This window comes from Schistocerca serialis, chromosome 5 (genome assembly GCF_023864345.2).
Source record: "Schistocerca serialis cubense isolate TAMUIC-IGC-003099 chromosome 5, iqSchSeri2.2, whole genome shotgun sequence".
Lineage (NCBI taxonomy): Eukaryota > Metazoa > Arthropoda > Insecta > Orthoptera > Acrididae > Schistocerca > Schistocerca serialis.
The window spans coordinates 545,160,837-545,187,436 of NC_064642.1; the positions used below are offsets into that span (position 1 = coordinate 545,160,837).

The window sequence follows — 26,600 nt, forward strand, 5'->3', positions numbered from 1 at the left end:
ATACGTACAAGAGCCAAAGGGAATAATAAGAGTGGACGACCAAGACCGAAGTGCTCGGATTAAAAAGGGTGTAAGACAGGGATGTAATCTCTCGCCCCTACTGTTGAATCTGTCCATCGAAGAAGCAATGATGGAAGTAAAAAGAAGGTTCAGGAGTGGAATTAAAAATCCAGGTGAAAGGATATCAGTGATGCGATTCGCTGATGACATAGCTATTCCGAGTGAACGTGAAGAAGAATTACATGATCTACTGAATGGACTGAACAGTTAAATGAATACAGAATATGGAACGAGAGTAAATCGAAAAAAAAAACGAAAGTAGTGAGAAGTAGCAGAAATGAGAACAGCGAGAAATTTAACATCAGGATTTGATGGTCACGAAGTAGATGAATGTAAGAAATTCTACCACAGACAGCAAAATAACCAACGGTGGACGGGACCGAGCGAGATGGCGCAGTGGTTAGCACACTGGACTCGCATTCGGGAGGACGACGGTTCAATCCCGCGTCCGGCCATCTTGATTTAGGTTTTCCCTGATTTCCCTAAATCGCTTCAGGTAAATGTCAGGATGGTTCCTTTGAAAGCGCATTGCCGACTTCCATCCTCATCCTTCACTAATCCGATGAGACCGATGACCTCGCTGGTTGGTCTGTTAAAAAAAAGCAACTTTTGGCATATAAATAGTCATTTTCCCCTCGCTTGACTTCCCAGGGAAATGACTGGTAATAGCACATTGTACCGTCTGTCACACACGCTACGGTGGCTTGTGAAGTATGTATGAAGATGTATCTGTAGAGATGGTCTGCCTCTCTGTTCTTCATCGTTCACACTCGTTTGACAACAGGAGCATTGTCTTTGCCTTCTGAAAACTGTCTGATATGATGGTGCATAGTTGACGTACACACACCGCCCCCATTCCCCTCGCCAGTACTGTAATTGAAGATCATGGGTCTGTTTTTCCTACTCATGTACATTAACTTACAATTATCTGGTCCTTAGCGCTAGCCGAGATCTTGATTACTACTGCAAATTAACAGGCACCATAACGGAAACCGTGTATGGAACACCTGTGCGACCCATTCTTGAGTGTTGCTCAAGTGTCTGGTATCACACCAGGTCGGATTAAACGAAGACATTCAGAGGCATGCTGCTAGATTTGTTACCTGTAGGTTAGAGCAACACGCGAGCATTATGGAGATACTTCGAGAACTCAGATGAGAGTTTTTGAAGGGAAGACAGTTCAGAGAACCAGCATTTGAAGCTCACCGTAGAACGATTCTACTGTCGCCAATGTAGATTTCACATAAGGACCACGAAGGTCGGGTAAAGAGTTTAGGACTCTTATGGAAGCATATAGACAGTTGTTTTCCCCTTACTCCGTTTGCGAGTGGAAAAAGACATAAAATAACTGATAGTAACGCAAAGTATCTTCCGCCACACCATATGGTGCTTGTGCAGATGAACTGTATAGCTTTTTCTGTAATTAACACCGCCCATTCTGGAAGCGTTTTCCATGGCTTTTATATTCAGATTGCTGTTAATTACTGTGTATTGTTCGACGCCCTCTGACCTACATTGTGAGCACTGGTTTCATTATTTATTATGTGTGTCAGATAGTTGGAATTAACTAATGTGTGTATTCTCCATTCAAAGAGGTCTTTACCACTCTCACTAATCTCCACATCATGTTCTCCTATCTATGTGGCACCAGTAATTTCGTTGTTTGGGTAATACTCTTAACTGTTGTATCAACCAACATAGTGAAGGTAATATTTTTGTTCTTGATGGTACGATGTACTTCTTTAACGATATTCAAAAGCTAAAGGGACAACGAGTATAGTAATGAAACGTTAGTTAATGTCAACGTTGAGAAGTATACGAGAAATGTGCTGGAATTGAAAGGTAAGATGGCCAGAATCGGCTATTTGAACGTGGGGCCCTATGCGGAATCCTTTCGTTTCCTCGTTATTTCAACTTGTACTTTCATCTGTCGACAAATTGCGTCCAACCTCAGCAAGTTTCTCGGGTATAAGTCACTAAAATACTGACACTTTGCGACCAGCAGGTCTTTTGTTTGTTTCGTCTGTTAATACCGTTTAAATACGCCAGATACAGGCAAAATTTTTATGCTGAACTATGAAGGTCGCTCTTAACGATTGTTCGGTTGCTACGAGCAAACGCGGGACGCCGCACCGGCCGTGTGCGCGATTGTTGTGCGTGGCCTTGACTGTGAACGGATTGTAGCTTTTGCTTTGCAACAGCCTTCAGCAAACGTGAAAACTCACTCGATGAAGTATTTGGACTGTTATTACATTGGCAAATAACGATATTATCATTGTTTACGTAATTTATACCGGGTGTGCTCAAAGTGGATAGCTGTTAGAAAAAGGCTGTCAAGCATTGATTATAAAGTGACTGGTAAATATAGGGGTCCAATCGTGTATTTTACCCTCTATCAAAAATGCACTGCCTTAAAAAAAACTACCTACCTTCGATACGGTTTTGAGATCGTTATCATATTCGCAACTCCCACAGTCGTTCTTAAGCAGGCACAGGAAAAAGATGTTTGTGACTCTCCTTATTTGACCTTCTGAAATTCATATTATAACTATGTTTTATGGTCACCTAGCTCCCAAGGAGCTATTTATTTTCTTAGTTTTGAAAATGGTACTCCGTTTCATTATTGTAATTTGTGTTTAAAATTTCAAGGTAGTAGCAAGCAGTACTGTTATTGATGCCATCCTCAGGCAACCAAAATTAAAATCTTAAATATTGCTTAAAATTCGTTCTTCAGGAACTGAACTTTCATTCAGGAACAACTTATGTCAGCAACTGCAAAAAGAAACTCGACCAAGGTCCCTTCTGTTTAAAGGAAGAGACAATGAACTTCGACGTTCTAAATAAGCAAAGTTTTTAGATTTCGAAAAATTATTTTTTAATCACATTAATCACATTACTTGATGCAGGAATTTGGATCGTGACTTGTTTGTAGGTTAAATTAAATTCAGGTTAAGTTATGAACTACAATGTTCAAACTACGTCCACTTTAACACTTGCACTATTATGGCTGTTACTCAACTACGTTATTACTTCTACTAAATAATATAAGTCTTGTTTTGTCGCAGTTGCGTCGTCGGAAAGTGGTGGCCAGCAATCTTACACAGCTCCTTGACGTCTCTGATAAAATACTTAAAGGTCTGCCAACAAGACGCTTTTCAGAGGCATTGTCCAACAGCATCCATGTCTCAATAAAATTTACTCCGTCGTAAGTCGCGAAACGCTTGCATACCCGCCCCCGAATCTCAGAGACGACTTAACAGCGTGCAAGTAAATGCAACACCACTTTAGAACTGTTGGGACACACAAATTGTTCAAATGGCTCTGAGCACTATGGGACTTAACTTCTGAGGTCATCAGTCCCCTAGAACTTAGAACTACTTAAACCTAACTAACCTCAGGACATCACACACATCCATGCCCAAGACAGGACCGTAGCGGTCGCGCGGCTCCAGACTGTAGCGCCTAGAACCGCTCGGCCACACGGCCGGCGACACACAAATAACTGCAGTACTTATTTTTAGGTCTGTGCCCATTGACTACACTTCGGCATACTTCAGAACCTCACTAACTTCTTCTGCTCGCTACTGTTGCCCACGCCACCACTGAGCGCGCCAAGGCCAGCCATCCAGTCTGAATCCTTGACCCTCGAGGCAACATAATTAAATTTGAATTGCGCATCACCTAAACCCTGTAAGATTGCGGTCATTTACTATTATAAAAACAGCTTTTCCACCATATCCTCTTCTCGAAGTTTTACATACAGTGGGGTGACAAAAATCAAGTAAATGTAAATGACTAGGGCCTCCCGTCGGGTAGGCCGTTCGCAGGGTGCAAGTCTTTCGATTTGACGCCACTTCGGCGACTTGTGCGTCGGTGGGGATGAAATGGTGATGATTAGGACAACTCAACACCCAGTCTGTGAGCGGAGAAAATCTCCGACCCAGCCGGGAGTCGAACCCGGGCCCTTAGGATTGACATTCTGTCGCGCTGACCACTTTTTTTTTAAATCTCATTTTGTTTGTTGTATCTGCTCGGGGCGGACGTCACAAGACACCCATTTTTAGCTCGTCGTTGATCCATCAACTCAGTTTTTTTATTACAGAGGTCAGCTTACCCTCTGACCGAACATGCTGAGTTACCGTGCCGGCGGCCACTCAGCTATCGGGGGTGGACACTAAGGTCAAGTGATACTTTCTAATATCGTGTCGGACCGTCTTTTGCCAGGCGTAGTGCAGCAGCTCGACGTATCGTGGACTTAAGTTGTTGGAAGTCCCCTACAGAGAGCCGTCCGTAATTGCGAAAGTGTTGCCGCTGCAGGATCATGTATACATAAATGTTGTTGCGAATCTTGTCGGCCGATCTGGCTGGACAAATCATTCGCTCGAATTGTCTAGATTATTCTTCAAACCAGTCGCGAACAAATGCAGCCCAGTGCATGGCACATTGTCATCCATAAAAATTCCATCGTTGTTTGGAAACATGAAGTCCATGAGTAGCTGTAGGTGGTCTCCAACTAGCTGAACATAACAATTTCCACTCAATGGTGGGTTCAGTTGGGGCAGAGGATCCAGTTCACTCCATGTAAACACAGCCCACACCATTATGGAGACACCACCAGCTTGCAAAGTGCCTTGTTGACAGCTTGGGTCCACGGCGTCGCGAGGTGTTCGCCACACACCATCAGTTCTTACCAGCTGGAATCGGAACTCATCCGACCAGGCCACGGTTTTTCAGTCGATATAGTCACGAGCCCAGTAGAGGCGCTGTAGGCGATGTCGTACTATTAGCAAAGGAACTCGCGTCGGTCGTCCGCTGCCACTACCCTGTTGTAATGGATACGTTTGCCGTATGTCCCCCATTGATTTCTGCGGTTATTTTACGCAGTGTTGCTTGTCTGTTAGCACTGACAACTCTCAGTCATTAAGTAGAGGCCGCCGGCCACTGCATTGAGTGGTAATGCCTGAAATCTGGTGTTCTCGGCACACCCTTGACACTATGGATCTCGGGTTGTTGAAATTTCTAACGATTTCCGAAATGGAATGGAAATGGAAATTTGTGGTAAGTTCTTATGGGACCAAACGGCTAAGGTCATCTGTCCCTAAGCTTACACACTACTTAATCTTACACTAAGGACGACACACACACCCTTGCCCGAGGGAGGACTCGAACCTCCGACGGAGGCGAAATGGAATGTCCCATGCGTCTAGCTGTAACTACTAGCCGGCCGAATTGGCCGTGCGGTTAAAGGCGCTGCAGTCTGGAACCGCAAGACCGCTACGATCGCAGGTTCGAATCCTGCCTCGGGCAGGGATGTTGTGATGTCCTTAGGTTAGTTAGGTTTAACTAGTTCTAAGTTCTAGGGGACTAATGACCTCAGAAGTTGAGTCCCATAGTGCTCAGAGCCATTTGAACCATTTTTTGTAACCACTATTCCGCGCTGAGAGACTTAAATCCAGTCGTGCGGCCGTAATCACGTCGGAAACATTTTTACATGAATCAACTGAGTGGAAATGACAGCTCCGCCAACGCACTGGCCATTTTTAGCTTCTGTACGCGACACTACCGCCATCTAGTCTATGTGCATATCACTATCCCCTGACTTTGTTACTTCAGTGTGTATAAAATTATTCATTTCATAAGTTATAAAGGCATCTACATTTCAGACGTACACATATCGATATTAATCGATCTACAGTTGCATCGAAAATATTTAAAAAACATTATTTAATGTCATGTTGATTAATCGGGTTTCCGCCGTTTATTCGCGTCTTTCCTGCACGATATTTCAACTGTGTGACTCGCGGTCTTCCTCAATATCAGACAGCACCTGAGGAAGACTGCGAGTCACACAGTTAAAATATCGTCAAGGAAAGACGCGAATAAACGGCAGAAACCCCATTAAACATCATGACAACGCCTCGCCGGGAAATCTTGAAGAATTACATTATTTAATGTGTTTAGTGTAGTTGCTCCGTTATAGCCGTGATGCCGAGTTCATTTGCTATGGAAGGTAACAATTGTAGAACAAATTTAAATAGTTATCTCCCAATATGAAAAGGGAAAATCATTTTCAGAAACGTCTTACATCATTGGAAGAAACTGGCCAGCTGTGCAGCCTACAATATCGCGATTTTAAGAAAGAAATACTCTCATTAATAGTGAAGGCATAGGTCGACCGCAGAAGCTAACGCAAAGAGAACGAAATATGTTAACAAGGATGGTCCAGACAGATGCTGCACACATTAATGATCGGTTCGGGCAGGTAATCACACCTTAAGCTGTTCGCTATGTTTAAGTAATGCTAGTTATGGAGGAAGAGTTACTAGAAGAAAACCACAGATCAGGTAGAAGAACAAGGAACTGAGACTTGAATTTACTACAGAGCATACATTGAAGTGACAAAAGTCGTGGGATACCTCCTAAAATTGTGTCGGATCTCCATTTTCCCGGTGTAGAACGGCAGCTCAACGTGACCTGGAGTCAACGAGTCGTTTGCAGTCCTCTGCAGAAATATTGAGGCATGTTGTCTCTTAGTCTTTAAAAATAGCGAAAGTGTTGCTGGTGCAGGATTTTGTGCACAGACTGACCTCTCGGTTATGTCCCATAAATGTTCGGTGGCATTCATGTAGAGCCATCTGCGTGGCCAAATGATTCGCTCAAATTATCCAGAATGTTCTTCAAACGAGTCACGAACAGTTGTGGCCCAGTGACATGGCGCATTGTCATCCGTAAAATTTCCATCGTCCTTTGGCTGCAAATGGTCTCGAAGTAATCGAACACAACAATTTCGAGTCAATGATCGGTTCAGATGGACGAGAGGACCCAGCCCTTTCCATGTAAACAAAGCCCACACCATTGTGGAGCCACCACCAACTTGCATAGTGCCTTTTCGACAACTTGGGTCCATGGTTCGTGGGATTTGTGCCATACACCACCAGCTGTTACCAGCTGGAATCGGTATTCATCTGACCAGGCCATGGGTTTGAAGTCATCTAGGGTCCACCCAATACTGTCACGAGCCCAGGAGAGGCATTGTAAGCGATTTAGTCCTGTTAGCAAAGGCATTCGCGCCAAATTTCGCCGCTCTGTCCTAACGTTCGTCGCACGTCCCACAATGATTTTATGAGGTTATTTCACGTCGGGTTGCTCGTCAATTAACACTGGCAAGTCTACGCAAACGCCACTGCTCTCAGCCGTTAAGTGAAGGCTATAGGCCACTTCGTTGTCCATGGTGAGAGGTAATGCCTAAAATCTGGTATTCTCTACACACTCTTGACACTGTGTATCTCGGATTATTGAATTCCCTAACGATTTCCGAAATCGAATGACCCATGTGTCTAGCTCCAACTACCATTCAGCGTTCAAAGTTTGTTAATTCCCGTTGTTCGGTCATAATCATGTCGGAAACCTTTTCACATAAATCATCTGAGTACAAATGTCAGTTCAGCCAATGCTTTGACCTTTTGTGCTTTGTGTATGTGATACTACCGCCGTCTCTATAGTGCAAATCGCTGTTCCATATTTTGTCACCTCAGTGTATGAGCAAGAACAAACGTCCTGAGACAAGGTTCTGTCAACAGGCGGAAGTAAATTTAACATATCTGTAAATAATGTCAGAATTTTGGTGTGAACATCAACCCACAGTAAGGCACTGTGGTCGAATAATTATCGTATGGAGACGTATGGCTACATCTTGTGATGGGCAACTTGTTTTTGTTGAAAGTAAGACGGATAGCTTTCAGTATTTAAATACCCTAAAGGAAAACATGCAAAATAGCGTTGATAGCTTGCGTTTAGGCTCTCGTTACTACTTTCAACAACACAATGGCCCAAAGGATACAGCAAAAATTGTTCCTCTGTGGTTGTTGTATTGTGCTCACGTTATCAAGTTTCCAGGACAGTGCATAGAGCTTAATACAACTGAATATCTTTGGACTACGCTTAAAAACGGCCAGAAAACAGGAAATATGTAATAAGACTTCCCTGAAACAATGTCTACAACAAGAGTGGCAAAAATATTACCCCAGAGACTGCCAAAAAACTGGTTCATTCCATGCCAAAGAGGTTAGCAGGAGCGATGCATAGAAGGGGAATGCTTAGAAAGTAGTAACATTGTCGTTCTGTTTATGTACGTTGAAATTTTCTCCGTAGGTGGGAATACCTTTTCCCCACTGTTTGAAGCCAGCTGGTACAGCACTTTTATTTACATTTGGAGAAGGCTACTCTACTTAATCCTTTTATATGAACGGACTGGTAAAGATACCCCATATCGTTAGTTTACCAAATAACACCTCTGGTTGTGTTCTTTAATTATAAAAAATAAAGTTACTTTTGCTAGCAACATAGAGTCAGCAGTCAACAAGATCAATAGGCTGTCAGAAATTGCTGAAAAAGTTGGACTCCAGATCTCTATTCAAAAGACAAAATACATGACGAACATCTGTGATGGACCTGAATGGGTGATCACCAATCAGGGAAAAATCGTACGAGTTAAGAATTTCAGGTATCTCTATGAAGTTAACCAGGAGAATGGATTAGAAGGAGAAGCAATTAATGTCAGGATGAGGAAGTTAGACCAGGCATACCAAATGGCAAAGAATACCCATAACAAAAAGTCTGTGAGTATAGGGGCCACGTTCCGACATTATTATACAGTTGTAAAGTGTGAGGGCTTATGTGCGTTTGGAACTTTACATAGGATATTATGGAAAATCCTAGGTAATAGATGCGTTGATGGACAATGGCGAATGAGAGCAAATGAGGACTTGTACAGCAAGACAGAACCTATCACAGCATCCATTAAGAAGAGACGATTGTTGTTTTACGGTCATCTCATGAGGATGGACGGTGACCGACTAACAAAAAGAATATGGAGTTTTATCCAATCTAAGAAAACAAGGCCGAGATGGTTCGAAGAATGTTGAAAAAGATCTTAGGCAGATTGGTGTGTCAGACAGAAATTCCTGACAGGAACAAATTTAGAAGATTGGTGAACAACTATCAAGGTTTTAAAATGGCATCAACGTACAAAAGACGGAGAGGACCTTTGTCCGAAGAGCATAACAGGCACTTCTTGATGGGGTCAGAAGATACTGGCAGGCAGTCAAAATTGAAATAAGACCGAGATACTAAAATGAAATTGGTTGTTACCACGCAGTCCACAGAGGCTCAACTCGATAAAAACTCTGTACGACACAGACACAGAGTGAGGTATGACTTGTAAATGGAACTATAATATTACGCTAACTTCAAGCGTAGAAATAGATGTATATACTTATAACTGTCTGAACAGTTTTTTGGAAAAAAAGTGTACTGTCAAAAGACTTGATATGTGCCGGAGTCTTCATGAGAGCCTGGCATGGGAGCCCCATTTGAACTAGCCGACAGCGGCCGCCTTATCTTTAAACTGCAGCACATTTCTCGAATATTTTTACGAGAAGTTTCAGCGCCAACATTAATTAACGTTTCATCAATGTACACTCTTCACAGGAGCACTCTGTTACTGTTAAAAAGGTTATGTCATTCCATTTTAAAACAATGCTTTCTTCAATACCTCCGTCGATACAAGAAATGAGAGCCCCTGCACCTAATATCACAAGCCAAAAACGGCTTGTCGATTCTCTGACTATTCAGGGTGTAAGTTTTAAGTTTACAAACCAGAATAACTCGAAAAATAAGCTTCACACGAATAAATGTTTAGAATCAAAAGTTGGTTATTTCCGAGGGGGACATCTGCTGGTGCTAAAATTAGCCCGCCACCCCAGACCCCTGGGGATGGGGCACGAGGCAACTTTAAAATTTCAAATGGGAACCCCCATTTTTTTGTTGCAGAATCAGATTCTACGTAAAAAACTATGTACATTTTGTCTTAAACATTTGTTTCCACTCTTGGCAGTTGGCTCTGTAGTTCAAGAAAATCCATGTTCTCATTTTTGCGTGGAAAACGGTTACGGATAAATAAAAAATACTTATTTACTTCGTAAATTTTGATTCGCTAAAACTAAAACTCTCCCTCTCTCCCCGTAGGGTGGGGTTTGAGAGAGAGGAATTAGAGTTTTACAAATATTGACCCCTCGTATTATTTTTTTCCGCAGAGTCGGATAAGTTTTGTTAGTTTCGTGGTCAACATTTGTAAAACTCTAATTCCTCTCCCTCAAACCCCACACTATGGGGAGAGTCTTAGTTTTCGGAAACCGCATTGGGCAGGTGTTAAAAGGCTTCGGGACTCCAGCCACCAGGCTAAACGGCAATTCAACATACGCTCAAAAAAATTGCATACGCTACTCGCGTGAGAAATGGGGCGATAGCTAGATGGGAAATGTTTGTCGTTTCCATGTTTCGGAACAGGAACGACGATAGCTTCCCGCCATCTTCTGGGAAAGGTACTGTCGGTCCAAATTCGATTATAAAGGCGAAGGAGGTAGCGCAGACTATGGTATGATAAATGCAGCAACATTTGGATGTGGATACCATCCGGTCCTGGGGCGTAAGAGCGAGAAGAAGAGAGTGCGTGTTGGAGTTCCCGCATGCTTTCGCTATTTTGAGAGGAGAAAGCAAGAGGTCGCACTTCCGCTGCACGTTTCTTCGGGAGAAATACTGGCGGGTAATTTGAAGGGCTCGAAACCTCAGCAAAGTGTTAACCCAGTGAGTTAGAAATTGAGACTGGGTCCATTAAGGTATCATGCGCGACAGTGAGCCCAGAGATCGGGGAGAAGCTAGGCGCGCCAGATAACCGTCGAATTCGACTCCAAACTTCTGAGGAGGGAGTGAAGGTGTTAAAAGAGCTAGTAAATAAGTCCCAGCTTGCCTTCTTGGTATCGCGGATGACGCGACGGCATCGCGCACGGAACTGCTTATAGCGGATACAGTTGGCCAAAGTAGGATGGTGGCGGAAAACGCGAAGAGCATGTCGCCGCTTACGTATTGCGCCACGGCACGCCTCGTTCCACCAAGGAACGGGGGGGGGGGGGGGGGGGCACCGAGGCAAATCGGAGGTGCGAGGTATTGAAAGTTCCGCGGCTCTAAGAATAACTTCTGTAATATGAGTGACCTGATCGTCGACGCTAGGAAAGTGACGGTCATAGAATGTCGCTAGAGACGAAAAACGTGTCCAATCGGCTTGGGCAAACTTCCAGCGTCTCGGGAGCATAGATGGCAGTTGTGGCTGCAATCTAAGGACACATGGAAAATGGTCACTCGAGTGTGTATCAGCAAGAGCGAACCATTCACAGCGCTGAGCTAGCTGAACAGTACCAACCGAAAGATCCACACGAGAGAAATTTTTCGTGGAGGCAGACAAAAATGTAGGGTCCCCAGTGTTGAGGCACACAAGATCCGCTTGGTGGAAAACATCAATCAGTAGGGAGCCTTGTGGGCAAGGACGCGGAGATCCACAAAGCGGGTGGTGGGTATTGAAGTCCCCAACCAGCAAATAGGGGGACGGGAGCTGGCCAAGGATATGAAGGAGATCAGCTCTTGCCATCGGTGTGGACGATGGAATGCATACAGTAGAAACAGAGAACGTGTATCCAGAAAGGGAAAGACGGACAGCAACAGCTTGGAAGGAACTGTTTAAGGTGATTGGATGATAATGGACAGTATCATGGAGAAGAATCATGAGTCCTCCATGTGCTGGTGTGCCATCAACAGAGGGGAGATCAAACCGGACTGACTGAAAATGAGAGAAAAGTAAAGTGATCGTGGGGACGCAGCTTTGTTTCCTGAAGACAGAAGATGACCGGCGAGTAGGATCGTAAGAGGATCGACAATTCATTCCGATTGGCTCTAATGCCGAGGATATTCCAGTGGATAATGGAAATAGGGTGGACGGAAAGGGAAGAATCGTACCACGGTTGCTCTCAACGCAACGACTGCTGAGAGCCGGCGGCCGACAGCGTGGAACGGCATTCAGCCAAAGGCAGAAGATCCTGATCCATAGGTTGTTTGGGAGCAGCTCCTGCCACGAGCGATCGGCCGGTTGATTGGCCGCCAGCAGTGCGCCTTGGCGACACGGAAGACTGTTGAGGGCGGTTACCGCCAGGTGGCGCTGTGAGACACGCCGTGGCGGAGAAAGAGAGGAACTGGGTTTCTTATAAGCCTTCTCGGAAACAGGACCCTGAGGTGAGGGAGGAATCGATCGTTGTGAAGTCGGGGCACGTAAAAAATCTTCGCGAGTAGGCTCTTTTTTGGAAGTCAAGGTGTCTGATTTTGGGGCTCGTGATTTAGCAGAAGCCGATGAAGGGTGAGCCATGGAGTGAGCAGGTGATAGTGGGGAGGTTGAACGGGCGATCTTTGCGTTGGCCGATCTGGCGATCGTTGCGTTAAAGGTGAGATCACAAGTTTGCGTGGCTGCCTCCCTAGTAGGCCAAGGAGATGCAAGGACAGTCCTATATTTACCTGCTGGAGGCACAGTGGGCTTTCGACTGGCGAATAACTACGAGCAGCAAATGTAGACACGTTTTCCTTCACTCTGATTTCCTGAATAAGTCGTTCATCTTTGAAAATGGGGCAATCTCCGGAGGAAGCAGCGTGGTCACCCATACAGTTGATGCAACGAGGGGATGGAGGTGGACAAGCACCCTCATGGGCATCCTTGCCACACATAACGCATTTGGCCGGATTGGAACACGACTGGCTGGTATGATTGAACCACTGACACCGATAGCAACACGTAGGGTTGGGGATGTAAGGGCGAACTGAAATTATCTCATAGCCTGCTTTAATGTTCGATGGAAGTTGAACTCTGTCAAATGAAAAGAAGATAGTACGAGTTGGAACCAAGTCTTTGTCAACCCTTTTCATGACACGAAGAACAGCCGTTACGCCCTGGTCAGACAGGTAGTTCTGAATTTCCTCGTCGGACAATCCGTCGAGGGAGCGTGTATAAACCACCCTACGTGATGAATTTAAAGTGCGGTGCGCTTCCACCGGACAAGGAAAGTGTGTAGCAGTGAAGTTCGAAGCAATTTTTGTGCCTGGAGGGCACTGACTGTTTCTAACAACAAGGTGCCATTTCGTAATTGGGAACAAGACTTTACAGGACGAGCAGTTGCGTCGACACCTTTATGAATAATGAAAGGGTTGACTGTGGAGAAGACTTGACCTTCGTCCGATCGAGAAACAACAAGGAACTGTGGCACTGATGGAAGAATTGCCCGTGGTTGAGACTCATTTAACTTTCACTTGTGAGCAGATATTGTAGATGATGAGGAAACCATTGCGGAAGTACCCCCCATGATTACCGGCGTCTCCGATGGCGCGCTCCTTCCTTGTGGGGGCCCTCTCTGAGGGCACTCCCGCCTCAGGTCACACCTCCAGAGAAACGGATGGAAGGACCAATCGCCACGTTCGGAAGCTGCCAGCTCGGGTAATCACCCCTCCCTGGGCCTGGCCGTTACCAGGAGGTCCCGTGCTCGCCACGCATATATCCACAAAAGAAAGCACCCTCTAAGTATCAAGTTACAATTTATTCAGAGGCAGAAAGAGCAAATTTTGACAGTATGAGCTTTCGGGCTGACAACCTTGTCGCTCCCTTTTGACATGGCCGTAGTCACGACCGCTCATAAACTATGCACCCCGTAGGAGAGATGGAAATGGTACAAAAGACTAACATTAGAAAAATTAATTTCCCACCGAATGTGCAACTTCATTAAAAAAAAAAAAAAAAAAGGACTCTTGCGGTGGAAGGGTAGCAACTTTATATACGAAAAGACCATTTAAATAAAAACTCATGAAATGCAGTTTTACATAAAATATTCAAACATGCTCTACATTACACATATATCGCCTCTCAAGATGATAGGCAAGATAAAAATATATTTCAGGAACTCGGCCGTTGCACTTGAAGCAATAAATTCGTTAACACCGAATCCGACAAACATGACACAGGCAGCTATTAACGTACGGCAGACAGACAGACACTAATTGCCCAACAAATGCGGACGGAAGATAGACGAGGGACGAGAGACTGAGCAAGAAACACGTAGAATTAAATAAACTGCGATGTCTGACGAAGACCTGGCGCAGCACCCCCAAAACGCTCTCCCGTACCGTCCGCAGCCAGCCGCTTCAACGGACGCATGAAGGCGCGCCGATCTCCCGTCTCACGGCGTCGCAGCTCGCACCGGCCAGACCGATGTCATGGGTTGACTCCTGTTGCTCTCGCGTCGGCCGCGAAGCCACTACCCCTCGCTATACGGCGCGGCCCACTGGACTGACGTGGCGACCTGACATGCGCCGACGCTCAAGACGGACAAGTCATCTTGTGTCTCAGTGCGCGACCGACCAACCGATCGATCCAACCGCCAATGACCATTGCCTGAACAAACTCGAGCAGACTGGCGGCCTTACACATACCAGCACTTCGGAAGACAGACAGACACTGACTGCCCCACACTGACCCGGCTGACCAACTGACAGACTGGCGAGTTTTTTTTTTTTTTTTTTCTTTATTGTGATTTCATTCCCCTGCCCCATATGGGCAGGGGAGGGCTTTCAGCGACACAATCCGCCGCTCTTCAGCCGAGTGACAGGACAACTTAAAATAAGAATAAAATGTTACATACATAAGGCGATAAATGGGAACTTAAAACAGAATAACGGGAGAAAATGGAGGTAAAAATATAGACTAACATGGAGACTTCCATGGAGGACAGTTAAAAAAAATCACCAGAAAGTTAAAAAACACAGTTGGCTATTCTTCAAAACTCAGAGAAGGCACTGAATGGACATGCACACGTTAAAAGTCGGCCACAGTAGTAAAAACACCCCGGAACAACACACTAAAACCCACTTGGAGCACACATGACGAAGAATAAAACTGCCAGGCGGGACCTGCCGAGGGAAAGGGCAGAGAGTATGGAAAAGGAGGGGAGAGCAAGGGGCAGCAGGGGAAGCGGTGGAATGAAGAGAGGAGGGGCATCAGTGGGTACACGAAGAGGCAGGAGGCACGTGGGGTGGGAGACGAAGAGGGAAGACAGGGCAGGAGGGAGTGCAGGGACACTGAAAGGAAGCACAAGAGACGGAGGGGGAGTAGGAGGGGGAAGCCACTCAGGAGGAGGGAGGGGGAGGAGAGGGAGCCCTGAGGAGGAGGCAGGAAGATGGGGTTAGAGTTGGTGGGAAGGGTAGATGTCAGGGCGAAGCTCATCATCCGGGAGGGGTAGACAGTGGAAGTTGCGTTGGGAAAGAGATGAAGGGTGTGGAGATGGAGAGAGGGTGGGACACAACGGTAAAGGCGCGGCAACTGGTTGGGGGTGGAGAGGAAGGGAGACACCAGCGGGCGAGGGGGATCAAGGCGGCAGACAATATATAGTGTGCGGATGTGTTCAAGGAAAAGGAGAAGGCGGGGAAGGGGATGGACTGGCGAGCTCATAGCGCCCCTTAAATGCACGTGAACCGGCAACCTTTCCCTTTCCCACCAGAGGGAGGCACCAAAGCTGTGGTGCCACAGTGGCGCTACCGCCAGAAACGGATGGCGACTGCTTCACACTACGCGCTGCGGTGCGCTCTTCAAAACGGCAATTTCTACCATGGCTCAAACATCTTGGACAATGATTCGCCCCACGGACTGAATTCCGAACGCCCCTGTAATGGAGATGCCTCCTTTTGCGCAGTAAACCCTACAAATGTTTGTGCGTGCCGTGGACTGTGCAGGAGCCGGGCGACGAGCAGGACTGGGCGGTGATGTCCCTGCTGCGCGAGCGCGTGCCGCAGCTGCAGGGCTGGCTGGCCACGTGGGACGCGCCGGCGCTGCTCACGGACGTGCTGTCGTCGCTGCACGGCTCGCTGACCTCCGGCGACCCGGGGGTGCTGCTGTCGCGGCTGCGGCTGCTGCACGCGCAGCACGCGCCCTCGCACGCCGAGGCCAGCCGCGTCGTCGCCAACGCCTCCAGCCCCGTCTCGGCCGCGCTGCTCGCCGTCGACCTGCTGCTGCTGCGCAACCTGCTCGCCGTCGCCTGGGAGGACCAGCCCAGGGTCGCCGCGCAGCTCTTCCAGCAGCCGGACGTGAGTACACGAAAAGAAAACCGGGAATTATTGGGAACTAGTTCAGTATCTCGCCAATCTGTTCATGAAGCAGCCGCCAGTGTTATACGAGGGGACTTCAAATGGTGCCGGCCGCGGTGGTCTAGCGGTTCAGGCGCTCAGTCCGGAACCGCGCGACTGCTACGGTCGCAGGTTCGAATCCTGCCTCGGGCATGGATGTGTGTGATGTCCTTAGGTTAGTTAGGTTTAAGTAGTTCTAAGTCTAGGGGACTGATGACCACAGATGTTAAGTCCCATAGTGCTCAGAGCCATTTGAACCATTTGAACTTCAAATGGTAATTCACACGTATCATCCCACCCGAAGAACATTACGCAGCAAGAATGATACATTAAGAGCTGGGTCACAGTGTGCTAATGAAATGGTACGGAAACTGGAAACGGATTCCAAAGTTGAAGTAAGCGCGACAATATGATTCTTGTAGGTAAAACGTCTAAATTACACACACAGTGAAGAGCCAAAAAAGAAAAGAAGACTGGTACACTTGCCTAATATCATACATGAGCCCCCACGAGCATGCAGAACTTCCGCAATACGACGAGGCATGGACTCGACTAATGTCTGAAGTAGTGCTGGAGCGAACTGACACCATGAATCTTGCAGGGCTATCCATCAATCCGTAAGAGTAGCTGGACATCCCAGATAAGCTCAATAATGTTCATGTTTGGGGAGTTTTGTAGCCAACGGGACTGTTTAATCTCAGATGAGTGTTCCTGGAGCCACTCTGCAGCAATTCTGGACATGTGTGGTATCGCATTGGTTCAAATGGCTCTGAGCACTATGGGACATCTGAGGTCATCAGTCCCCTAGAACTTAGAACTACATAAGCCAAACCAACCTAAGGACATCACACACATCCATGCCCGAGGCAGAATTCGAACCTGCGGCCGTAGCGGTCGCGCGGTACCAGACTGAAGCGCCTAGAACCGCTCGGCCACAAAGGCCAGCTGGTATCTCATTCTCCTGCTGGAATTGCCCAAGTCCGTCGGAATGCACAATGGACATAAATGGATGTAGTCGATCAGACAGGATGTTTACGTACGTCTCACCTGTCAGAGTCGTATCTAGATGCAACACGAGTCCCATATCATTCCAACCGCACAAGCGCCACATCATTACAGAGCCTCAAAAATATGTTCAAATGTGTGTGAAATCTTATGGGACTTCACTGCTAAGGTCATCAGTCCCTAAGTTTACATACTACTTAACCTAAATTATCCGAAGGACAAACACACACACCCATGCCCGAGGGAGGACTCGAACCTCCGCCGGGATCAGCCGCACAGTCTATGACCGCAGCGCCTTAGTCCGCTCGGCTAATCCCGCGCGGCTACAGAGCCTCCACCAGCTTGAACAGTCCCCTGCTGACTTGGAGGGTCCATGGATTCATTCGGTTGTCTCCATACCAGTAAACGTCCTTCCGATCGGTACGATTCGAAATGAGATTCGTCCGATCACGCAACGTGTTTCCAGTCATCAACAGTCCGATGTCGGTGTTGATTCGCCCGTGCGAGGCTTAAAGCTTTGTGTCGTGCAGTCATCAGGGGTACACGAGTGGGCCTTCGGCGCCTAAAGCCCATATCGATGATGTTTCGTTGAATGGTTCGCACGCTGACACTTGTTGAGGGCCCAGTACTGAAATCTGCAGCAATTCGTGGAAGAGTTGCACTTCTGTCACACTCAACGATTCTCTTCAGTTGTCGTTGGTCCTGTTCTTGCAGGACCTGTTTCCGACCGTACCGGTGTGGAAGATTTGATGTCTTGCGGGATTCTTTATAATGACGATACACTCGTGAAATGGTCATGCGGGAAAATCCCCATTTCATCACTACGTCGGAGATTCTGTGTGCCATCGCTTGTGCGCCGACGATAACACCACGTTCAAGCTCGATTAAATCTTCATAGCCTGCTATTGTAGCAGCAGTAACCGATCTAACAACTGCGCGACACACTTGTTGTCTTATATAGGCGTTGCCGACCGCAGCGCCGTATTCTGCCTGTTTGTGTATCTCTGTATTTGAATACGCATGCCTGTGCCACTTTCTTTGGCACTTCAGAGTAGTTCAGCATTTCGCCACCCTGTTCATGAAGCAGCCATTAATGTTATACGAGGGGACTTCAAAGAGTAATTTGCAGATATCATCCCACGCTAATATCATTTCGCAGCAAGAACGACGCATTGTCAGAAGAGAGTACTTGTTCCGGGTTTCCTGCAGGAACAGTTTTACTATGGCACAGTTAACAGAGGTGTCACAGTGTGCTAAAGAAATGGTACGGTAACTGGAAGCGGATTCCAAAGTTGAAGTATACGGAACAATATCATTCTCGTAGGCAAGACGTCTAAATTACACGTAGATTCATCGTGAATTTCTGCAAGATATGAACCAAATGCAGTGTCGCGTCCAGCCTTAGGCAATTCGTACCAAGAAGTTCATCAAGATCGCACAGATGTGGGTGAGCTGGTTGGGAAAGAAGGCCATCGACATCGACCACAGACAACAATGTTCAGGCGATCGAGGAACTGTGTCCTCGGAGTCTTTCACGGTGGCATCTTGTCAGCATACAAATCGTATAACTTTCAGTAAAACACTCGAGCTTTCGACGGCTGACACCGTCTTCCTCTTATACAGTGTGTTTCTCCTAAGAGTCGTCAGTCACATTTTCTTAGATGTTCCGGCAGATATCTGCAGTTTCGTTTTTGCAACGTGTAGCTGGCGTTAGCCTAAACAAATCCTACTCATTATGTCTTTCAGGCCCTTTGATTCCCATTACAAACAAAATGATTTTTATAGCGGAATTTTGCCCATTTGATAGAGCGGTCCCAATTTAGTCTAGTGCGTTATTCGTGTTATCGATACGTATTAACAGGGGCAGTAAAACACGCAGAATAATCAGTACTCCACCAGCGATTGAGTTGTTCACTTCGGCACGGCGGTAGAAGTCAGCGCGGTCCGCGCGGTGCTGTCACTGCTGCGGTACTGGTTGTTCCTCAACTTTTGCTGTCCCTGTTAATACATATCGATAAAGGGAATATTGCACCCGCTAACCTGGGACCGCTTTGTCGAATGGGCACATAAAATACCACTTTCAAAATCATTTTGTCTGTAAGGGCAAGCGAAACGTCTCATTCCATCGGCACTGGGCGTGGCATAAAGGACGTGATGAGCAGAATTTGTCTGGGCTCACTCCAGCTGCACCTTGCAAAAAAGAAATTGCAAATATCTCCCGAAACGAGAAAATGCGCCTTACCTCTCTTAGGAGTGATACAATGTGTAAGCGAAACACCGAGCCAGCCGTCGAACGTTCGAGTGTTTCATTCGAAGTGGCGCGGCTTCTAAATTAACAAGGAGAGGCCACGACGTTGGGATCACGGATTTACTTAAAACTTTGTACCCTTTTATTAGGCTATTAAAATAACATAATGTGGAAGTAGTAAGGTGCACTACTCTGGCAATCTCGAGAAAATTGCAAGAGAAGTTTTACGCGTCTGTTATGTTGTTGTTCTGGTCTTCAGTCTAGAGACTGGATTGATGCAGCTCTCCATGCTACTCTATCCTGTGCAAGCTTCTTCATCTCCCAGTACCTACTGCAACCTACATCCTTCTGAATCTGTTTAGTATATTCATCCCTTGGTCTCCCTCTACGATTTTTAACCTCCACGCTGCCCTCCAATACTAAATTGGTGATCCCTTGATGCATCAGAACATGTCCTACCAACCGATCCCTTCTTCTAGTCAAGTTGTGCCACAAACTCCTCTTCTCCCCAATTCTGTTCAATACCTCCTCATTTGTTATGTGATCTACCCATCTAATCTTCAACATCCTTCTGTAGCACCACATTTCGAAAGCTTCTATTCTCTTTTTGTCTAAACTATTTATGGTCCACGTTCACTTCCATACATAGCTACACTCCATACAAATACTTTCAGAAACGACTTCCGGACACTTAAATCTACACTCGATGTTAACAAATTTCTCTTCTTCAGAAACGCTTTCCTTGTCATTGCCGCTCTACATTTTATATCCTCTCTACTTAGACCATCACCAGTTATTTTGCTCCCCAAATAGGAAAACTCATTTACTTCATTTACTACTTTAAGCGTCTCATTTCCCAATCTAATTCCCGCAGGATTCCCGCAGCATTTAATTCGACTACACTCCATTAACCTCGTTTTGCTTCTGTTGATGTTCATCTTATATCCTACTTTCAAGACACTGTCCATTCCGTTCAGCTGCTCTTCCAGGTCCATTGCTGTCTCTGACAGAATTACAATGTCATCGGCGAACCTCAAAGTTTTAATTTCTTCTCCATGGACTTTAATACCTGTATTTGTGTGTAGGAGCTAGACGTTATAGTTAATGGTGGTCAATTGGTTAGCGTTCGATCATCGTTTGACGGCCGTGTATGTGGTGACAATACTACTCCCGTTCAGACCTTCACTTTTATAGTACAAGTGTAAATTCTGTTTTATTATAAAACTTTGCACCTAAACTATTCGTTCTTTTGCTACATCAGTAACGTTTCACAGCTACGGAGGTTAGCCGCCAAATGAGGCCTGCCTCTGTGTCTGCAGCTCGAAGCATGGAGGTGGAAAGTACCAGATCGCGTGTATTAGAGATTTCCCAAATCATGGAGGCATACATTTTCAAGAAAACGCTATGCATTTCTAGATTTACTAGTCGATAGTTATAAATATGTTTGTTCTAAAAATTAAATTTAATTAAAAACAGTAAGTAGTCAAATAACATGGAATTCACCAAAACCTTATGCAAATACAAGTGGGTTTTTACTTACGGTATCTCTCAAATGTCACATAAATTAAATTAGATCGCCAGTGATGAAAAAGGTATAGATTAAAAATTAAGTTTCAGCGAGAGTCGAAACGTCGCCAAATTCACGTTCGTCTTCTCAAAGGTCCAACGCTAACTACACCCCCCCCCCCCCCCCCCCCCACGAATTCTTAACACCTAGTACCTGCGCACAGATATATCCGTTACATAATAGTCGCGTAAAACTTCTCTTGCGATTTTCTCGGAATCGCAAGTGTAGTACACCTTGTTACTTGCACATTATGTTGTTTCAATGGCCTACTGAAGGTCTACAACGTCTTAAGGAAATCTGTGATCCCAACGTCGTGACTTACCCGCGTAAGAAGTTTTGTTGAAGGAAGGAAGACAGGAAGATTAGGGTTTGGTGTGATTTTATTCGATCGAGGAACTTATTCTCAGCAATCATAGAGTCCCGACGCTGAGGAAGTTCATAGAGTGGGTTGCTTGGGGGAAGAGACCAAACAACAAGGTCATCGGTCTCATCGGATTAGGGAAAGACGGGGAAGGAAGTCGGCCGTGCCCTTTCAAAGGAGCCATCCCGGCATTTGCCTGGAGTGATTTAGGGAAATCATGGATAACCTAAATCAGGATGGCCGGACGCGGGATCGAACCGTCGACCTCCCGAATGCGAGTCCAGTGTCCTAACCACTGCGCCACCTCGCTCGGAGGGAAGTTTATAGAGCGGTTATCGAGTGACTCCGTGGACTATTTAGGAGCAGAACCAGTAGAATGCTACGACCGGTTGTTACAGAGATTTGCAGGCTATGTTGAAAAATAGTGTAATGGATCTGTGCCGGCCGCGGTGGTCTCGCGGTTCTAGGCGCTCAGTCCGGAACCGCGTGACTGCTACGGTCGCAGGTTCGAATCCTGCCTCGGGCATGGATGTGTGTGATGTCCTTAGGTTGGTTAGGTTTAAGTAGTTCTAAGTTCTAGGGGACTGATGACCACAGATGTTAAGTCCCATAGTGCTCAGAGCCATTTGAACCATTTTTGATCTGTGTCTGTAGTGTAGCCAAGCATTCAATAAAAATGAGTTACTTTTTATCACCCCCTCAAACTTGTACTCTTGCTGTCTTTGCACAACATTTACGTGTTTTTTCAATGGAGTGAAAAGTTAATGAGTAGAGGAGCCAACGACCGATATTCTAGCATCACTGTTGTTCCTGAAAGTATATGGGTTACGGCAGAGGAAAACATACATAATGCTGGAAGTACGGCGTACTTGCCAGGGGTTACAAATAGTGGTGTAGCAGTAAAACGCATCGGCACGACGACCTTTGCACCCGGTGGAAATGTCGCGTATCAGATTCCTTTACGGGCCATTAACAGAGACGTACGTACAGGCAGAAATTCCGCCGGAAATTGTTGCGGGCGCGGCATCTGCTGGTAAGTCCGTAAGCCGCGCGTTTTATGGGTGGGACACTTTACGGCGGAGTCGGCTCTGTAACGGCACAAGTTGCCGTGGTAACTGGCTGCCGCATGTCGCCGGCTAAGCCGAACAACACGGCAATTACTGGCGGGTCGCGGCACGGCGCGGCGAGTGTAGAAGCAGTGCGCAGGCGCGGCTGATCCGCAGATTAACTACCGCAGTTCTGGCCCGTCCATCAGAACTCCACGCTTTGTGCCCGTCGTCCCTTGTTCTCTTGCGTAAACTGTCAGGACGGGCCAGATGTTTTCCTTGATGAAGAACGACGTTACTACCAAAGACATGCTCTGATGAAGTAAGACACTGTGACGACTGCCCACCGCGAAAGTGAATCCCGCGTGGTGGTGTTTCGGGCACGTGATGCTGTAAGAGTGTATCTAAGAGGAGCAGAGACGAATGGGAAATAATTCTGGTAGTCCGTCAGTAGATTGGTGTTTCGTTTCTTAGGGAACGCTTCCGGGAGCAGTAGCGAACTTTCTTCGGCGCGAGGGAAGATTCGTATAAGAGGTACGAGGGTGAGTCAAATGAAAACCTTAAATTTGTAATAAGAAATCAGAATTTCGCACCGTTATCCTGTAAGTTGGTAAGCGTGCTACAAATAGCGTGCAGAATGGCTTGAAGGTAGCAGTATAGTGCAGATGCACACATACTGTCGCAGTAAAGATGGCCGCCCCACTTGCGACTTGCACCAGGGAAGAACAGCGTTCTGTTATTCGGTTTTTGCGTAGTGAAGATGTGAAACCTACGAATGAAGGTTCAGTACGATGATGCAAGTTTGTCATAGCAGCAAGTCTACGAATGGAGTAGGCATTTCGCAAATGGTGTGACTTCAGTGGGAGATGCTCTTCGTCCAGGTCAGGCAGGCACAACGAGTTGTGACTCCACAGAACATTGCAGCAGTTGAAGTCGTAGTGAAGGAAAACCGCCGAGTGACACTGAATGACATTGTAGCATGATTACAGATTAGTCATGGGTCAGCAGACCACATTGTGCATGATGTGCTCCAGTTTCACAAAGTGTCTGCAAGATGGTTGCCACGGCAGCTGACGCCTGAAATGAGAGAACGGCGTGTCGATGCTTGTGAAGAACTTCTTCGGCGCTTTGAACGAGGTGATGGCTTCCTTGCAAGAATCGTTACTGGGGACGAAACCTGGGTTCACTTCCACTAACCGGAAACGAAGAGAGCGAGCTAGGAATGGCGCCATTCCACATCACCAAAACCAAAGAAGTTTCGAACAGAACCATCAGCAGGGAAGGTTATGCTGACACTCTTTTGGGACGAAAAAGGCGTCATTTTGGAGCATTACATACCCAGAGGGACCATGTCACCAGTGCATCATACACAGATGTCCTAAAAATCATCTGCGGCCTGCAATCAAATCAAAGCGATGTGGATTGCTGTCAGCAGGTGTCCTTTTGCAACATGACAATGCAAGGCCCCACACTGCCCGTACAACAGTTGAAACAATCACAGACTGTATTTTGAGTGTCTTCCTCATCCACCATACTCACCAGACCTTGCCCCAAATGATTTCCTTTTGTTTGGACCACTCAAGCAATGGGAGGAAAGAAGTTCCGTTCTGATGAAGGGGTACGCCAATCGGTGCATGAGTGGTTGCGCGGACTACCAAAAGAATTTTTTTCTAAAGGAATTTATGCACTTTGTAAGCTCTGGAGGACTTGCATTGAGCGTGGGGAGATTATGTTGAAAAGTGATACAGCTTTATACTACTTGTGCACAATAAATAACATTTAAAAAAATATTTAATGTTTTCATTTGACTCATCCTCGTATATTCGGGCGCGCTGGGGCAAAAGGAGCACCAGCGACTTGCTCTACACCTAGCGCGACTGCAAGTCAGCGCTGCCCCCAAGATATTACTCGAAGAGAACAGCACTGACCGTCGTCTGTAATAAATGTGCTATGTTCTAGCCCGAAAACTTGGGGAACGACCTACCGCTTTAGCCTCCGCCACGCTCTGGGCATCAGTATTCCCAGTAAGTTTTGTCACCAGACAGGAAATCATTGTAGATAAGATACAGGTGGTAAATGGACAAATCCACAGACGAAAGCGAACTTGGCAAAGGGCAGCCTGTTATGGTCTGGCACCTCGGAACGAGCAACCCAGAAACGGCGAAGCTGGTCGGCTCTCGAGTGCTGCTATTTTGAGCATGTATAGAAATCTGGAGGACGGTGAAACGACGAGTAGGGGCAAGGTGTTGGAGGTATCAACACAGAAAGTGCAAGTCGGAGGCTCGCTCTGTAAACCAGAGTAGGCGGCGATCTCGGACAGAGCTTACGGCTAAGTACAATGGTTGTGTAGGCACAAGTGTCGGAGCACACATTTCAGCCCAAATGTTGAACCTGGGATCCCAAACAGATGACCTCTACTTTTTCCCATGACTCAACGACATCATCATTTAGACTGCAGTGAGCACAGACTCGTCGAGATTGGGTTCAGGATCAGTGGAAACATGTCGTATAATCGGGTGAATATCGGTTCCCTTCACACCAGCTTCATGATCCTGTCCAAATACGCCGACATCCAATCGAATGGCTGACAGCGCCACGGGCGACAGCTGGTGTGGGTAGTATTACGCTATGGGGGACATTCATCTGGACTTCCGACGTACCTCCGGTGGTAATCGAAGGCACCATGAGAACTGTCGACTGTGTGAACGTTGTTAGGGACTCTCTCCATCCCTTCATCCTTCATGTCTTCTCCTACGGCGACACTATACAGTGTCAGTATAGTGTTTTGAAAGTGCATTCAGACTGATTTCTTGACCACCAAATTCCTCATCCACAAAGCACTCGTCCTTAATTTGCAGGAAACTGTGTGTCATGTATGTGGTTGTCTGGTGGCATATACACTACCTGATCAAAAGTATCCGGACACCTACGGCCAGGTACTCCACATCAGCGACCTCAGTAATCATTAGACATCGTGAGAGAGCAGAATGGCGCGCTCCGCAGAGCTCACGAACTTTGAACGTGGTCACGTGATTGGGTGTCACTTGTGTCATACATCTGTACGCGAGATTCCCACACTCCTAAACATCCCTAGGTACACTGTTTCCGATGTGATAGCAAAGTGGAAACGTGAGGGGACACGTACAGCACAAAAGCGTACAGGCCGTCTTCGTCTGTTGACTGACAGAGAGCCGGCCGCGGTGGCTGAGCGGTTCTAGAAGGCTCCAGTCTGGAATCGCGCGACCGCTACGGTCGCAGGTTCGAATCCTGCCTCGGGCATAGATGTATGTGATGTCCTTAGGTTAGTTAGGTTTAAGTAGTTCTAAGTTCTAGGGGACTGATGACCTGAGATGTTATGTCCCATAGTGCTCAGAGCCATTTGAACCATTTGAACTGACAGAGATTGCCGACAGTTGAAGACGGTCGTAATGTGCAATAAGCAAGGGCGGCCGCTGTGGCCTAGCGGTTCTAGGCGCTTTAGTCCGGAACAGCGCTGCTGCTACGGTCGCAGGTTCGATGGTGTGCTCCTGTTTTTCATGGAGGGAGCTTGCACGCTTTGTTGTTTTCCGTGACGCTGTCACAGTACAGGCCTACATTGATGTTTGAAACACCTACTTGCTTCCCATTGTTTTAAGAGCAATTCGGGGATGGCAATTGCATCTTTCAACAGGATCGAGCACCTGTACATAATGCACTGCCTGTGGCGGAGTGGTTACACGACAATAACATCCCTGTAATGGTCTGGCCTGCACAGAGTCCTGACCTGAATCCTATAGAACACGGTTGGGATGTTCTGAAACGCCGACTTCGTGCCAGGTCTGACCGACCGACACCGATACCAGTCTTCAGTGCAGCACTCCTTGAAGAATGGGCTGCCATTTCCCAAGAAATATTCCAGCATCTGATTGAACGTATGCCCGCGAGAGTGGAAGCTGTCATCAAGGCTAAGGGTGGGCCAACACCATATTGAATTCGAGCATTACCCATAGAGGGCGCCTCGAAGTTGTAAGTTATTTTCAGCCAGGTGTCCGGATACTTTTCATCACATAGTGTACCTCCGGCAATTACTAGTGACTTGTAGCATCCCTGCCACACAGAATCGCTGCTGTTATTGCATTACGAACATGTACCAACATGCAGTTAACCATGCAGTAAACATGGTTTTGCTAATCATTATATAACCCGTAGGTCATTAAAACTTCAGTCCGCCCCCGGTAGCTGAGTAGTTTGCACTACGGAATGTCATACCTAACGACCCGGGTGCGATTCCCG

The 26,600-nt window shown here is 46.7% G+C and overlaps 1 protein-coding gene across 1 annotated transcript in view; it reads left to right on the forward strand.

Annotated features, from left to right (window-relative positions):
- LOC126482073 (uncharacterized) overlaps nt 1–26,600 on the forward strand; it is a 193,726-nt gene that overhangs the window by 47,524 nt on the left and 119,602 nt on the right. The window contains exon 3 of the mRNA XM_050106048.1: nt 15,712–16,062. Coding sequence (XP_049962005.1) covers nt 15,712–16,062 — 351 coding nt within the window. The remainder of the gene's footprint in view (nt 1–15,711; nt 16,063–26,600) is intronic.